The sequence below is a fragment of the Pogona vitticeps genome, chromosome 1 (genome assembly GCF_051106095.1).
Source record: "Pogona vitticeps strain Pit_001003342236 chromosome 1, PviZW2.1, whole genome shotgun sequence".
Lineage (NCBI taxonomy): Eukaryota > Metazoa > Chordata > Lepidosauria > Squamata > Agamidae > Pogona > Pogona vitticeps.
In genome coordinates, this window is record NC_135783.1 from 60,588,070 (window position 1) to 60,605,465 (window position 17,396).

General features: G+C 40.5%; 1 protein-coding gene across 3 annotated transcripts in view; it reads right to left on the bottom strand.

The window, feature by feature from the left end:
- Positions 1–17,396, bottom strand: part of DISC1 (DISC1 scaffold protein) — a 224,300-nt gene that overhangs the window by 127,577 nt on the left and 79,327 nt on the right. For all 3 annotated transcript variants that reach the window (XM_078383154.1, XM_078383156.1, XM_078383155.1), the window contains 2 exons: positions 14,511–14,565; positions 4,024–4,126 (listed from right to left, as the gene is read on the bottom strand). In XM_078383154.1, coding sequence (XP_078239280.1) covers positions 4,024–4,126; positions 14,511–14,565 — 158 coding nt within the window. The remainder of the gene's footprint in view (positions 1–4,023; positions 4,127–14,510; positions 14,566–17,396) is intronic.

Here is a 17,396-nt window from a genome sequence, read left to right on the forward strand (position 1 = left end):
GGATGTATTTAGTTCCAGGCTACTGATCAAGCAGTAAACCAAATCCTTTCCACATATATGACCCTTTAATTACAACCATCAGAACTCGACTCTACTAGAAGACAGTGCTCATATAAATGTTGTATTACTGGTGTCTGGGTGTGTCTTATCTAAGGATAGAATGATGGACTAGGACCCAGAAGACCTGAGTTTAAATCCCAGCCCAGCTATGGAAACTCACTGGGGAAGTGGTATTGGTAAAGCCATTCCTTAAATATCTCACACCTTGAAAGCTATATTAGAGTTGCTATAAGTTGGTTGCCACTTGTGGCAAATAACAGTAACATGTTAACTAAATTATTATCTAATTATTAGATATTACCAAAACTATTATCTAAATTACAAACAAGAACAAATTGATTTATTATATACTGTAAATATTAATATCAGATAGACCTATTCTAAAATACACTCATATTTCCATTGCATAAAATAGTAGAAAAATCCTTCCACTGTACATAAATTGTGTACTTGAATGCCAATATGGCATCAATAGCACCCCAGTGTTCATACTTTAACATCTATCTGAACTTCTGGTCTCTTCTAGACAGCAAATGAAAACAATTCTGTTTGGTGTAACTCAGGTTAAACTATTTCAACAGAAGGAGGAGGTGGAGGACATCATGTTTGTATTTTCTTTTAATTTTCTTAATTCCAGCACAAGGACAAGAATACTAGAATTTTTAATCGAGTTTTCTGCATTTTGCACTAAATATCTCTGCACAAAACCCATGATTTCTCCCTTTGTGATCCTAAACACTTGAAGTATAACAGGCATAGAAGAGCTCACAGATTAAAAATATCATGTTGATCTTTTTATTTGTTATTTTCACTGTGCTTGTAGACATTGTGGGTACTTTTTAGGGATAGGTAGTGCAAAAGATCTAAACCAGTGGTCAGGGAACAGGTGTGAATTACCCCAAATGGGGTAAAAATGAAAATCCTGGGGGTAATGAGGACGCAACCCTAACCCCTTCCCTCCTCCTCCTCTTCTGCCTGAAGGGGGGGGTCCCCAGCTGCCTGATCGCCCCCTTACTGCCCCCTTCTCCAGCCTGGCTGCAACCGAGCCACGGCAAATGGCGGATGGCAATGGGTCCTGGATGGTGGTGTAGGGCAGCCGAGGCGGCAGCGGCGGGGCTGGCCAGGGCGGAGGGTGAGGCCATGGTGAGCAGCCGGAGCACCCCGGCCAGGAGAAGCCTCTCCTTCCAGTGCCTGAAAAGGTGGCCTGGCGAGCTGCTGCTGGTGCCAGAGCAGTAGGTGGCGTTGGGTGCCCCTGGCGGACGAGCCACCTGCTGCCCTTTGACAGCTGCCCAGGAGCCACCCATCAGCAGAGAAGAGGAGCCGCCCCCACGGGGCCAAGGACTGAGCGCGGCCCCAACAGGAGGAGGCAGTGGCACCCAGATACAGGCAGCGAGGCTTCGGCGGCGGCACTTGACTGGCCGCACGTGACTGAGATCTTTCCTTTCAAATCAAGGGTGTAATGTCGGCGTATATAAATTTTGGGGGGGTAAAAAGGTAAAAAAGTTCCCTGACCCCTGATCTAAACAGAGTTAATAATGAAGTTTTGAAAACAACAGATTTAAGGCATGATGAATAGGGCAGTACAACTGGACGCAAGATTCTTAGGCTCAATTCCATTTATAAAACTAATGCAGAGATAGGTAAACCACCATCAGTTAGTCAATAATCAATCTACATCATTAAAAGTAGGTACTAGTGTCAGCCCACATATGAACTGTGCAAACAGGAAGGTTCAACCATGCAACTTAACACCTGGCAGACTTCTTGGAACAAAACAGCACCTACTCCTAGGTAAACAGTTACGTGGCAAACTGTCTTCTGTCTAATTTCACTCCTAATCAGCTATCCAGTCATAATAATAAGACTATTTTTATACATATAACAAACTATATAGTGTGGTGCAGAAGGTATCTTGTAAAAATAATAAAATAGCTATAGGAAACAAAAAATGTAAATATTTTAAAAGAGAAATTATATTAAAGGGCACTAAATAATAAGATACACAATACAGATAGTGTCCAGCTGCTTTTCAAAATATGAAAAGGAAAACAAACATATATCCATGAGCAAATCACAAATATGACCAGATTCTGTTGCAATTAAGACCTTTCATCACCAGCGGAATCTTCATTTTTTCACCATCTTTCCCTCAAAATAAGACAGGGACTTATATTAATTTTTGCTCCAAAAAACGCATTAGGGATTATTTTCAGGGGATGTTTTTGTTTCATGTACAACAATCTACATTTATTCAAATACAGTTATGTCATCTTCTTCTCGTTGCTACACAATGGTGGAGGGCAGGGTTTCACTTAACTGGGGCTTATCTGGGGGGGTAGGGCTTATATTACGAGCATACTAGGGCTTATTTTCAGGTTAGGTCTTATTTTTGAGAAAACAGGGTATACCAAATATTAAATCTACCCTTCATGGTGGCCATAATGCAAGCAAGGATAACTTGTAGATTTTCATATGTTGTTGGATTGTAACACACACCAGTTGTCACCACAGCCTAAATTAGCCAAGACTGTTGGGATATGAATTCCAATAACCTCTGAAAGGCCATAAGCTGCCTACCCAGCCTGTGACGTGACCACAGTAGCCTAGATTTAGAATCAGCTACATGTGTCCATACTGGAAAGCCCCCATCAGGAAGAATTATAGAAGTGAAAGATTATGGTAACTTTGGCAAGGCAATGTATATCTTCTGTGAATTATTCCTTGAACCACACAGGGTGAAGACATTTTAGTTTTTTTAAAAAAAAGATCATAATCAGAGATGACTCCCTACTCCCAATTGCCAGCTCCATCAGCAATATGGGCCTGCTCTGCAGAACTATTATAGTGAGGTCCTAGGTACACATTATATTTATTCCAGTTTACATCAGGCTCAAAATACAGAGCTCCCCTTAAGAATGCAAGAACATCTCTCCACAGCAGAGGCAAAAGTCACTTGAAGGGCAAGAAAAATGTAATTGCCCAGTAAATTAGTCAGATGTGGGCCAAAGCCAAATAGGTTACAGATGAATGACAAGAGAAAAGGAGTGTGAGAATCCCAGTTTAGTAGTGAGTTAGGTAAAAATCCCTTCAAATTATCCCCAAGGTTGATAACTATATGAGGGTACATTGAAATGTCTTTGTGCCCATTTTCTAGTATTTAGTTTCCAAAATGCAAATGGCAGCACATTGCCATTAAATATGGGAACACATAGAGAGGAACTGGCTACATCATCATACTCATCCATACCCTCATACCAAAGCCATATCAGTTTGTTAACAGGCAAACACACTTTTTGATATACCCTCAGAAGTCCTTATTTCATCTCAAATTGCAAAGCTCTACTGCACAAGACTGTATAAGCTGGTTAGCACAAAAAGCACACACGCATAACCTCTCTCCATGCATAAAATACATTACAGAACTGTTTCTTTTTCAATCACATATCCATTCACAGTACTGGCTCCCTGCCTAATAGAAAGGTTTTCTACTCCTCAGCTCTTCAAATTAGCAACACAAGTGTGCATATAATTCTTTCTTTCCCCTCCCCTCTTCTTTTTTTAAGCAGGGACTATAGTAACTCAAAGAGTTCATGGCATTAAAAAGCTGTTATGAATACATATATAATAGCATAATATGCTGTGAACTTTATATTCACATAGCAGTGTTTTGCGTACTATAAATACGTATAGTCATTCCAAAGATAAATAGCTCTTAATGGTGCCAGCATTAGCTGTTTATTGATCTGAATAAGCAGAAGCTGCCAACTCTTGTATTCCACTGGGAAATGTCATTTAAAGCAGAGACATGTTAATTCTTATACCTCTTTCTCTTCCTTTGTTTACAGAACAATGCCGTTTTGAGCTAACAAAAATCACAGTTGATGCCTTTACACATTCAGGTTACAATGAAAACTTCACAACCATGAAATAGTATTGCATTTTTTCAATTCCACCAACAATTACCTGATACAGCAAGCATTTTGGTTTCAAGAAGAGCTGGTAGTTGAGTCTCAATATTGCTCACTTTCCTCCTTAGAGTGCTGCACAGCTTCTGACTGTTACACACCTACATTGAGATAGACAGCCATGATGTATAATTCATCCATGTAAAAAGATAAGGAAATATAAAAGCACTTCAAATTGCCTTGGTTAACAGACATGACATATCATTACGTAGCAAGACAACAAAGGTTAATAAAAAGTGATGTGCGATGTTGCTGCAAGATATTTATTCCTCAACTCAGTGGCTGTGCCATAATATCCACAGAAATAGCAACTTGTTTAGCAATTGGCTAAACAGGAAAAAAATAAAAAACAAAGCAGAGGAGCAGACACGGTGAAAATGTGTTGCAGGGAAAAGGTCAAAACTAGTAAGCTGTTGTTTGATCTCTGTGTAAGAATCCTTTGGACAGTCAGTAACTGATAAGTATCAAAACATAAAGGATTGATTCAGATTAAGAATCTAGACCTGCTTGCCTACTTCAGTTGCCATGATGGAACAACTAAAATAACTGCATGTTAAAGTAATGGGGCAGAGTTAGAGACAGACGCATCTGCCCATCTTATTTTCCCCATTCAAATGCTAGCGGATTCTGACTGAGGTTTTCACTTATCCCTAGACATAGCCAACTGGGCCACTGTTTCTTGAAATGCAGCCCAGTTCTTTGTCTGGCACAGATATTTACTATTGCTAGGGAACTACTGTCCTTAAACGGCCCTTGAGATGCCATGCACAATGCCTGCAGAGCTGGGAGCCAAGCACAGAATAAAAATGCAAGTAGCATTTCATCATAAAAGGCAATGCTTGTATAAGATCTAATTTTTCCCGATACCAAACTTGGGTGGCTCAATGCCTATCAGTTTGGAAATTAAATCGGGACAGCCAAAACATGATAGATAAGGGGACTTCCTAAGTATATTTTAAAACCCAATAAAACGACCCAACAAATAACTGTGTTCAGTTTCTGCCACATGCTACTGAATGTTGAGTGTGTTAACTGATGGGGGTTATATAATGGAGGACAGGTTGGTTTTCTTCAAGTTCTGACAGTTTTTAGGGGGTTTTGGGGTCAAGGACATGTATGCTATAAGCTGCTTTTTTTTAAAAAATCTTCTCTATAAACTATATAAGCATATTTTAGAAATATGCTCATATACTTTTAAAAATTTCCTACCCATTTGAAACATCTCCTAACCCTTTTCATACAATGTAGTACATAGTTGGAGTACTGGATTAGGACTAGTGAGACCAAGTTCAAATCTCCAGACAGTGATAACTGTTCATTTAACTTTATTCCTGTCAGGGTATAGAATTTTATAGGCCTGAACCCATATACGTTTCATTAACGAGCTGCCATTATGTGCAGATGAGAGAAAAGCTGAATCATCCTAAGCTGATGCAATGAGGTGAAACCAGAAAGAGCCCAGGTGCAGAGATGAGGTCACCTGGAACCCGATTGGACTGGACAGAGACAAGATTATGTATAAATATGGACTGTGTCTGTAGAATGTCCTCTTCTTCTGATGTGATTTTCTGCCACGCATGCTGTCGGACTGTGTGAAGACTTCTAGATGTGCTGTAGAGACCTGCCTGTATATAAGTGTACATATATGTAAATATAACCGTCAAAGAAGAGCTGGTAAAGTGTCTTCATTTACTCTGCGCCAGAAGCGTAACAATTCCAATCATACTTTCTCTGCCTGGAAGACCCACATATGCCTTCCTGTGTTAGCCTAAAGACAGGATACAAATGTAACAAACAGACACATGTACAGCACTGCAGTTTAGGGTTGTCAGTAAATCCTAAACCTTACCTCTTAACATTATATGGCACAGAAGAAGAAGGTAATATTTTTTTTTCTATCCTCCCATCGGAGCCCCACACATACATACTAAGAGGCACTCCTATTCCAGGGCCTAGCCTTACACAAGAGCATTCGATTATGCCCTGAAGATACAGTAATATTTTGTTGCTGGTCTTCCCTTGTTCTTGTACTCAAGCATGATGGCAAATAGTAATACCTTTTTTGTAGTTTTTTAAAATTTATTTATTTATATTTCTAAAGAATGAAAAGACAATCCATCATATTACAAATAATAAATACAAAGATATTTCCCACAATTCTCCAAATTACATTTATACCATTCCCCGTCACCTTTTAAAGAAATATCGACCAACAATCTTAATTGTTTTCCAAACCACATATCTCAAAGTCTATTTTGTTGGCATATTTTAATAAAGGCTTCCAATTTTCAGTGAATTGACTGTGCTTATTTCTCCTCTATGTAATCTAACTTTATTAGTCATTTCTCCATCAGCATTGTATACCATATTTTACTGGTGAATGCTTGCAATGAGAGATCTTGGGCTTTTTTCCAATTTCTAGTGATTTCAGATCTTGCGGTGCCTATAAGATTTGCAACTAATTCTTTATTTTCTAGTTTCTCATTTCCCCCTGTGAATAATGAAAACAGCAATAATGTTTCATTAATATCTATTTTTTGATTAGTCAGTGTCTCTAGCCGCCTAGACTGGTTGAGTAGACCAGATAGGCGGGGTATAAATCAAATAAATAAATAAATAAATAAATAAATAAATAAATAAATAAATAAATAAATAAATAAATAAATTTATCCATCTAATTACCTTGTGCCAAAATGTTTGGGGCAAGAAATTTACAAAAAGAGATCCTTTTTGTCCACAGTTCCTCCAACATTTATATATATCATTTATCGGATATATGTATTATGTATTATGTAACTTTGTAGGGTATAAATGCCACCAATGCACTACCTTCAGAACCATTTCTTTCACATTTGCTGATATAGATTTATATAGGTATTTTTTTCCAAATTCCTGTCCAAATTTCCTCAGATATATTAATATTTAAATTTGTTTCCCACACTGTTTTAGATCCTCCACCTTTTCCATATTCTTTCTCAATAATGCTTTTATATATTAGTGAGGTTAGTACTCTCTTTTTATTTTTATCTTTTTGAATACAATATTGTTCAAATTCAGATAATGTTCTTAGAGAGCCAGTTTTTTTGTTGTAAGTGAACAGCAAAACTTCTTATTTGTTTTATTTGTAGCCAATTGATTTTTATTTGCTTTGTTTCCTCTTCTGTTTGCCTAATAGTGATTGGTTCCCTGGAATCAAATAAGTCAGTAATTCTATATATTTCAATTTGTTTCCACTCCTTAAATTGTGCATATTTCTCTTTAGACTTAAAATCTGGGTGATCCAAAAGGGGATATAAAGGGGATACTGGGGGGGGGGGGGGGTTTCTCCATATCCTTAATGTTTCAGAAATGAATGGGTTCTGTATTTGTTCTCCTTTTCTAATTATTTTAGTGGTGTAAATATACTTATTTACTATGTCCATTTTCATTTCACTTTCCATTTTGACCAATCAGAATTCATACAAGTCTCATCAATTGTATAAGTTTAATAATTTGGTTTATATGTAAAGCTTCATAATATTTTTGGAGCTGTGGTATCCCTAGCACCATCTTCCTAGACAAGGTGTTTTAGCAAGTTGTCACTAGCCAGCTCCAACCATCTTCAGAAGAAAAATGATTTCTAGATTCATTTCATATGCCTTTAAGTCTGATTTTAGAAGAGATGTTGCTTTGATTGCAATGAAGAAAGGCTGAGAAAGAGAGATACAAGGGGAGATACAAGGGGAGTGAAACCCTGTTGGTTCTCTTGCAGTTCTCAGGGGGCTTCAACATCATTGACTATGGAGGAGCTCCCGGTAGAATGCCTTGACTTAGAGGTACTGGCAATTAATGCTTTGCCTTGTCGTACAAGAAACTGCCAAGGGAGACTGTTATCCACAGATGTGCACTCAGATATAATCAATGCAAATTAAAATGAACTCTGCCTTTCCTCTTCTGCTGATTTCATAGTGGCACTGGATCTCCAAACTGGTGTCAGAGCACAGTGAGGGCAAAGTTTAGCTGGGGGATTCTCAGAGTTACCATTCAAAAAAACAAAAACAAAAACACTTTTCTGAGCTCTTGATAAATAGTTGTTTCAGAGCCAATAAACTGAATCTGAAGCCAAATAAACTGGAGGGTCTGTCAGTAGATGGTTCATCGACCTGGCTAGATGTTAAACTTCTCCCATTTACATTCCTCCTAAAGGAAGGAATGTAAAGAATCAGATTCTTAGCTTCACAGTGCTCTTGAATCTGAGGGAGAGAAATCTGAGACACTGGGACAAAATTTAAGTAATAATCTTTATCTAATTCTCTTAAGAAAAGGTAAATGGGACAGCCTAAGAAAACAATAAAAGTACTAAAGCTACATAACAAAACATACCAAGCAGTAAAAGCAAGTAGGGCGGCCGCAGCTCAGGCAACGCCCACAAACAGGCAAGCACACAAGGTCTCTGCCTCGCTCAGCCAGTCAGCACCAGTGAAGTGTGGGTTTGAGAGATAGAGGCAAAAACAATTATATTTTTCCATGTATAAGAGGCCCTCATGTATAAGATACCCCCACACATTTTTCTAAACCAAAATTTCTTTCTTCGAAAGAAAGTGGAGGGGGAAGGCATAGATCAAAGCGCTTTAATTCCTGCTTTCCCCCTCCAATTTCCTCACAAGAAAGTGCTTTGATTCCTGCTTTCCCCCTCCACTTTCTTCACAAAAAGTGGAGGAGGAAAGCACTTTCCTCGTAAGAAAGTGGAGGGGGAAAGCAGGAATCAAAGCACTTTGATCCCACCCCCTCCTTACTTCCATGTATAAGTTGACCCTCAATTTTTAATCTAAATATTTTAAATAAAAGTATCATCTTATACACAGAAAAATATGGTAATCCCCTTTTACAGAGCCTCACTGAAAAAAGGGACAGGTGAGGTCTTTAAGCACATTAACCCACAATGGGTAGAATATTGGATCTTGCCATATCCCAACAGAATCCAGCATTGTCACTGCAGATTCAAACAGCTTCCATGACGAAGAATGCTCTTCATCAGCTTAGGCGTATGACTGCATCTGGAGAGAGAGACACTTGCTACAATTGCCCATGTTCTGGTAACCTTGCTGCTGGACTACAGCAGTGGACTGTATGTGGGGTTGCAGTTGAAAAGAGTCTGGAAACTTCAGCTAAATAAGAACAAGGCAGCCAGATTCTTTACTGTGAATGATCAATACAATTACAGTGGTGCCTCGCATAACGAGCGCACCGTTTAATGATGAATCTGCATAGCGATGCGGATTTTGCGATCGCTAATGCGATTGCATACCGATGTTTTATCGCATTGCGATGGGGGAACAGCTGTTCGGCGGTTCCAAAATGGCCGCCGGAACACCCAAAATGGCCGCTGGAACACCCAAAATGGCCACCGGAACACCCAAAATGGGTGCCGGAACACCCAAAATGGCCGCCGGAACATGGGGAAACATCGCAAAATGGTGAGTTTTGGGCCCATTTGGAACTTTTGGGCCATTTGGAACAATGGGCTTTTCCGTTCCGTTTAGCGATGTTTCCCCACAGCGAAGGTTAATCCGGAACGGATTAACCTCGCTATGCGGGGCACCACTGTATATTAGCCTGGTGTTTTGGGACCTACACTGGGCCCAATTCCAATCACTAGTGTTTCAAACCCATACAAGACTTGCCAGCAGATTATGTGAAAGAGCTCCTTCTAGATTACACATAACCACTCAGAGTCAAGTGTCACATGCTCTGTAGCCTTCTTCCAGGTTCTCAATTTGCAGCATCTGCCACAAGCCCAATCTTGGGGAGAGATATGAATAGGGCAAGATGCATGTAGGAACACATAAATCAGCATCACAGATCATTCCAAGCAGTGCTGAATAGAGATGAGGGTATTCGTATACAAATATGAATATCCCCGCACATGTGGCATTAACGAGGGTCCAGCCCCATGGGGCCGGGCGGTCCACTCACCGATCCACTGCGGACAGTGTGATTCTACAAATAGTGCCGCAGTGCACGATCCGCTCTCCACTCTTTGACCTTGCAGCGAGGCTTGTTCTCCCGCCTCCTGCCAGGAGTAGCAAACGGATCATGCACTGCAGAACCATTCATAGAATCACACTGTCTGTGGCAGATCAGTGAGTGGACCGTCTGCCCCCATGGGGCTGGACCCTCGTTAACACCACTTGTGCAGGGATATTCGTATAAGAATACCCCCATCTCTAGTGCTGAATCCTGAAAGCCAGATAAGACTTCTTGTTCCAATGAGAATCAGCTCCAGACTGAATCTTAAAGAGGAAGTTAGCCCTATCACTGTGCTCGGTTTTCTATCCACACTACTGGAAGCCTTGCCTCTTAAAGGGACCCAGCCTGTTTTATCAGCTTCAAACCGTGACAAAGTGAGGGCGACTGAGATAGACCAATGGACTCTTGGGCTGAGTCTTCCAAGTCAGAGATTAGTAATGGAACCTCTTCTGGATACGTATATGAAACCTAATCTTTGGGACTTAAAAAGAACTGAATCTTGGGCAATGGAAGCTTCATGAAGACACCTCATGACTTACCTTTTTCCCTGAACTGCTAACTCTGCAGCCTTCTCCTCAAATAATGAGGATTTAATAAAAATGCTCCTTCCTGACTAATGAATTAAATCAGATACAGGTTAAAAGAGAGGATGTTTTAGATCTAATCGATAAACTGAAGATCAATAAGTAACTGGGGCCCAGATGGCATCCACCCAAGGGTTATTAAGGAACTGAGAAATGAAGTTACCGATCTCTTAAATAAAATACACAATTTATCTCTTAAAATGGCCACAGTGCCAGAGGACTGGAGGACAGCATGTCACACCAATCTTTAAAAAGGGAAGAAGGGGGACCCAGGAAACTACAGGAAACTGCAGAGCCTAACGTCTCTTCCAGGGAAGATGGTGGAAAACCTCATCAAGATAAAATCTTAAAACACATAGAATAACAAGCTTTGCTTAGGGAAAATCAGCATGGCTTCTATAAGAGTAAGTCTTGCCTCACAAACCTTTTAGAATTCTTTGAAAAGGTCAACAGGCATGTGAATGCGGGTGAACCAGTGGATATTGTCTATCTGGGTTTTCAGAAGGTGTTTGACATGGTCCCTTACCAAAGGCTGCTGAGAAAACTCCACAGTCACAGGATAAGAGGGCAGATCCTCTTATGGACTGAGAATTGGTTGAGAACCAGGAAACAGAGAGTAGGTGTCAATGGGCAGTTTTCACAATGGAGAGAGGTGAAGAACGGTGTGCCTCAGGGATCTGTCCTGGGAATGGCGGTTTTCAATCTGTTCATAAATGACCTGGAGACTGGGATAGGCACTGAGGTGGCCAGGTTTGCAGATGATACAAAACTTTTCTGGGTGGTGAAGACCAGAAGGGATTGTGAAGAGCTCCAGAAGAATCTCTCCAAACTGGGAGAATGGGCGGCAAGATGGCAAATGTGTTTCAATATAAGAAAATGTAATGCCATGCACATTGGGGCAGAAAATCAAAACTTTAATTATCAGCTAATGGGTTCTGAGCTGTCCGTGATGGATCAGGAAAAAAAATCTTGATGTGCTGGTGGACAGCTCGATGAAAATGTTAACCCAGAACACGGTGCCAGTGAAGAATGCCAATTCCATGCTAGGTATCATTAATAAGGGAACTGAAAATAGAACAGCCAACATTATAACACCATTGTACAAAACAATAGTAAGGCCACAGCTGGAGTATTGCATACAATTCTGGTCACTGCACCTCAAAAAATATAAACATAGTGGAACTGGAAAAGGTGCAGAAGAGACTGAAAAAAAGGATTACTGGGCTGGGGCACCTCCCTTATGAGGAAAGGCTACAGCATTTGGGGCTCTTTAGCCTGAGGGGGGACATGATTGAGACATACAAAATTATGCAGGGGATAGATTAAGTGGATAGAGGGAAGTTCTTTTCACTCTCGTGCAATACCAGAACCAGGGGACATCCACTCCAATTGAATGTTGGGAGACTGAGAATAGACAAAAGAAACTATTTCTTCACCCAGCGTGTTGTTAGTCTGTGGAACTCCTTGCCACAGAATGTGGTGATGGCATCTGGCCTAGATGCCTTTAAAAGTGGATTAGACAGATTCCTGGAGGAAAAGTCCATTGCAGGTTACAAGCCATGATGGGGATGTATAATCTCCAGGCTTAAAAGGAAGGTACCTCCAAATGCCAGTGGCAGGGGAGGGGTATCAGGAGACAGGTATCTAGTTGTCTCATGTGCTCCCAGAGGCATCTGGTGGGGCCCACTGTGAGATACAGGAAGCTGGACTAGATGCACCCTTAGCCTGATCCAGCAGGGATCTTCTTATGTTATGTTCTTAATGCCTGACAACGAACAGGAGACAGAGCTTGCAGATGGTGGTAGTGTTCCAGGTGCAAGGACAGTTTGGAGCTCCTAATATTAGTGCATGTGTGTTACAAGTTAGGAGCTACAACAATGAGGCTTTCTAATATATTTGCAGAAAGACGAGACAGTGCTGTTCAGTTGTGTTTTTCATATTCCAGATGGCATTAACCCGTGATGCAATGGCATCAATCAGAATCCTACATTTTGCTCAATTTGCAGCAGATGGAGAGACAGAACAGCAGAGACCAATGCATTGATTTGCCTGACAGACTAGCTCCATCTGGCTCTGACTCTTCTTGAACTAGTTCCACTCACATTTTGTAACTTTTAAAACTAGTGCCTGAGTTGGGTTTGTTTACTTCCTCTCTCTCCATTCTTTTTCCCCTTTTGTGAGTTGTCTTTCAAACAGAAAACAAACAGGCAAGGACTGTTGTATCTGTCAGCATTTTTGGTGGTGGTGATGTGGGCACTGTCAAGTAAATTCTGACTTATAGAGAAACTTTTCAGGGTTTTCCAGGTAGATAATACTCAGAAGTGGCTTGCCATTCCCTTCTTCTGGGGCCCTACTGGGACAGTGCAACTCACTCATGGTTACACAGACTGACTCTTCTCACAGGGGGCATGGCGCGGAAATGAACTCCCAATCTTTGGCTCTGCAAGTTAGATGCCTAATTCACTGAGCTATCCAACCAACTAAGCCATAAGCTGCTCTGGAAGCCTTATCAACTGAAAAGCAGGTAAAAATATTTCAATGCTTCTATTTCATACAGCTGATAAACATTTTTCTGACATGAAGGTTATTGATCAGCTCTTCTCTTCAGTATGAGCCAACAAACATAAGAAATTTAATGTACTATTTCACACTCCCACCTAATGCATTTCAGTGTAATACACTATGTGACAGAATACTAGGTTCAGGGAGTCTCTCTCTAGCCACTCAGCCACATTACCCTGTTTGTCCTGTAGTGGTTGAACCCAAGAGAGTCCAATGTGATGATAACCAGATAATCAGCTTAGAATTGGTGTCTCTCAACACTCGAGTTTATCCATAGAATAACAGAATAATTGAATTGGAATTTGCTCATGATGAGGCTCTCTGCTCAATGCAGGAATCAAAATTAAAGCAGATCTGACAGATGCTTGTCTAATTTCCTCTTGAATGCCTCCAGCTTTGAAGCACTCACCAACTCACAAGGTAAGTGGTTCCATTGTTGTACTGCTCTAACAGTTAAGATGTTTTTCCTTATATTCATCCTAAATTTTAGTTCCTGCAGCTTGAGCCTATGTAGCAAGACTTGGCAATGATGCCAGAGAGTCTAAAAATCTTCCAGTCTAGACCCTCAGCAGCACTGCACCCACCTTGCAAGGTAGAACTCCCACCACACCCACGAAAATGCCCAAACTTCTAGTGCCTGGTCAAGGCAGCACCTGATTTTAGTACCACAAACCATCTAAGAATTTTTTAAATATTGTTTTAAAGAGAGTAAAACGGTCCAGGTTCCAAAAAGTTTCAAAAAGGCTTCAAAATGCATTTAAAGCCCCCACAAAAAAAGACAATTTGAGAGAAAAACTGAGCAATCAAGAGAGCACCAGAAAATAAAAAAGCTAATATTCACACATTAGCGAAGAGTAAGCAAAATCCTGGAGCACACACAGAGTAAATCTTTCCAGGCACAGCATAACAAGACAGCTACTGAGCACAGCATCTCCTGAGAGGTAAGCTAGGCCAAATAAACTTCTGAATCCTTTTAAAATAATTAAATGTCAAAATCTGCATCCTTTCACACAGTCTGCCAATCAGGTATTGAGTTCCCCCTAATATTCATGAAAACAAGAGCACATTCTGTCCCACCCCCCTATTCACACAGCTGAATTTATGGTCAAATTAGCACAGTACCTGGGAACAAGCTGACTTGGCCTTGAAGACTTTGCTTACAAAAGATAAACTGCACATTTTGTTTCTTTCTCCTTACTGAGCAAACACTGCCCTTCGTATTTCCAGTCATCTGTTCCCATGTACTGACAGAGAAAGCTGAACTTCCCCCTTCTCTCAGTTTCTTCACCCACTGAATACATTAACATAATATAATTTAAAGTGCACTTACTTTAGCAACAGTATCTTTAATAGACATATTGAGTGAATGTTCTTTTTCTTGAAGCCTAGAAAGATTAAATTAATATTAAATGGTTGTCATGATCCGATCATCAAGGTCAGTAGAATAGTACAGAATTCAACTGGTCTCACATGTTTAACTCCAAGGAGACGTTTGAAACCTTTAAAATACATCTGTTTCACTTGTTGTTCCTGATAGCCTAGTAATCTGTGTTAATATCTAAAACCCAAAATTAAAACAAATCTCAGCATGCTTTAAAAAATATATCTGTGCACAGAATTATTAATATCCTGTTTCAGGGCTCTAATGCACTGTGCTTTATATAAGAAAGATATGCATGTGCTTCATTCCACACACATACACACACACCTTGTTAATAAACATTTTATATTTTACACATTAATTAAATTATTTTTAAATTGTTATTTAAATTAGTTTAATTGGGTGTTTAATTGTTCTTTCCCATGCAGAATCATTGGGCTGGAGCAGGCTACATTTTTAAACAATTTTTTTTCAAAAAATAATAACAAGAAAATATTACCTCTTCAAAAAAAGAATTCCCAAATAAACTCTATAGGGACACTGATCAATAAATATTTTATGGCCAAGATAGAAAAGATAAGATGAGACTGGAATGGAAAATTTTTCAAAATAGACTTTCAGTGAAGACATAATGATGTTGTCACAGTGAAATAGTTTGGGTGATCTCTATGTGGAGTTACAACATTTAGACTGAAAACTATTAGGAACAGAAAGTTTCAGACACATCTTTTCTACATCCATATCCAAAGGTCTTACAGATTTAATCCTATAGACATCTGTTCAGACATAGGTTGCAATGACTTGAGTGTTCACTTCACTTGCAGCCAGTAGAGTTATGGGTCAAATTCCTCATTGACGTTAAGCAGATCTGGGCCTCACTACTTCTACCTGGCAGTGAAAGCATCCTACAGCCTCTTCTGTACTTCTTCTACACTTCACAGGCTTCTTCAGTGCAAGAGCAGAATACAAATGGAGTAAGCACAGGCTATTTCCTGTTCTTATCCCTGAGAATTCACCATAATCAGGCATTTTCCTACCAAATCAATTTTGCATGGACTTCTGGCTGAGATATGGGACAGGATGCTCTAGGCAATGACCTGTGCCCAAGGACTGTGCCTGCGGCCCTATTAGTTTTCCTGGATCTCTTAGTGTCTCTCACTACTATCAGCCAAGTATCTTCCTGGATTCTCTGGCTGGGTAAAGCATTGGGGGAGACTATATTGCAGTTGTTCCAGTCTTTCTTGTTGAGTTGTGTCCAGCAGGTGGTGCTGTTTATTTAACACTAAGGTCTTTGGCATATGGAGATGGAGAGGGGCCTACCCTGTCTCTCACGTTAATCGATATCTATGTGAAACTATAGGGGAAGCCACCTGGAGTTCTGGACTGAGGTGCCGCAATATGTTGATGACAGTTGTATTGCTCCTTGTCATTTAACACCAAAGAGAGAGACAATAGCTTTGAACATTGTCCAGGTTCAATACTGAGCTGGGTGATAAAGAACAAGTTGAAATTAAACTCCAATAAGTTGATAGTTAATAGAAAGTCTGACGCAGGGGCTGGAATTCAATATATTGTAGAAAGTTTGTGTCCTCTTGAAAAATGAGGTTTGTTAGTTGAGATTCCTCCTTGAGCCTAAGCTGCTTTTGGATTTTCACATGGCAAGAGTGATGAAGATTGCCTTTGCAAAACAACATTTGTTGTTGTTATGTGCTGTCAAGTCACCTCTGATTTATGGTGACCCTATGAATGAGCCTGTCCTCAACTGCTTTACTCAGCTCTTGTAAATTTGAGCTTGAGACTTCTTTTAGAGACCGAATGTATCTCATATTTGGTCTCTTTGCTTACTGCCTTCCACCTTTCCCAGCATTATTATCTTTTCCAGAGAATCCTGCCCTCATGTGATGTGCTCAAAGCAGAATAGCCTCAGATCCAACATTTCTGCCTCCAGAGATTGTTCAGGCTTCATTTGATCTAGAACTGGCCTGTTCGTCTTTCTAGCAGTCCAGGGAATCTGCAAAGCTTCCCTCCAACACCACCTTTCAAATGAATCCATTTTTCCCTGTCATCATCATCCATACATGATGATGGGAAATACAGTCATGTAGATCAGGGTCCCCAACCCCCGGGCAGCGGACCAGTACCGTCCATGGCTTTTGAAGGACTGGGCTGCTGGGACAGATGAGCGGCGAGCAGGAGTTGAGCAGCAAGCAAAGCTCTGCCTTCTGTTAGCATGCTCTTATTAGGTTCTAATGCCGCTGCTGATCTGACAGGAGGCAGAGATTTGCTCCCTGCTCCCCTCCTGCTGCTGCTAGATCAGCTGTGCCTGTGGCATTAGAATCTAATAGGAGTCTGCGCTCCTATTAGGTTCTAAGCTGGTGCTGAACTAACAGGAGGCGGAGCTTCAGTTGTAGCTCACCTCCTGCTCCTGCTCACCGTTCATCTGTCCCAGAACAATACATGTAATGAGCTTGATTCAAAGTATCCCTCTCCCCCCCCCCCAGTCCTTGGGAGAAAGGTCTTCAATTAAACCCATCCCTGGTGTCAAAAAGATTGGAGGGCACTAGTGTAGATTATCTTAGTCTTGGTCTCTAGTAGCACATCCTTACACTTGAGGATCTTTTCTAACTCCTCCATTGCTGTCCTTCTGAGTCTCAGTCCTCTTCTGATTTATTGGCTGCAGTCTCCATTTGGACTGATGACTGAACCAAAGTGTACAACCCTGTTTAGCATGCCACAATGATCTTCCCTGGCTGGTATGACTTGGTCATCATGATCTATGCTTCAGTTACATAATGTCTAGGCTACTGCAGTGTGCTCTGTCTTAGGGCATACTTG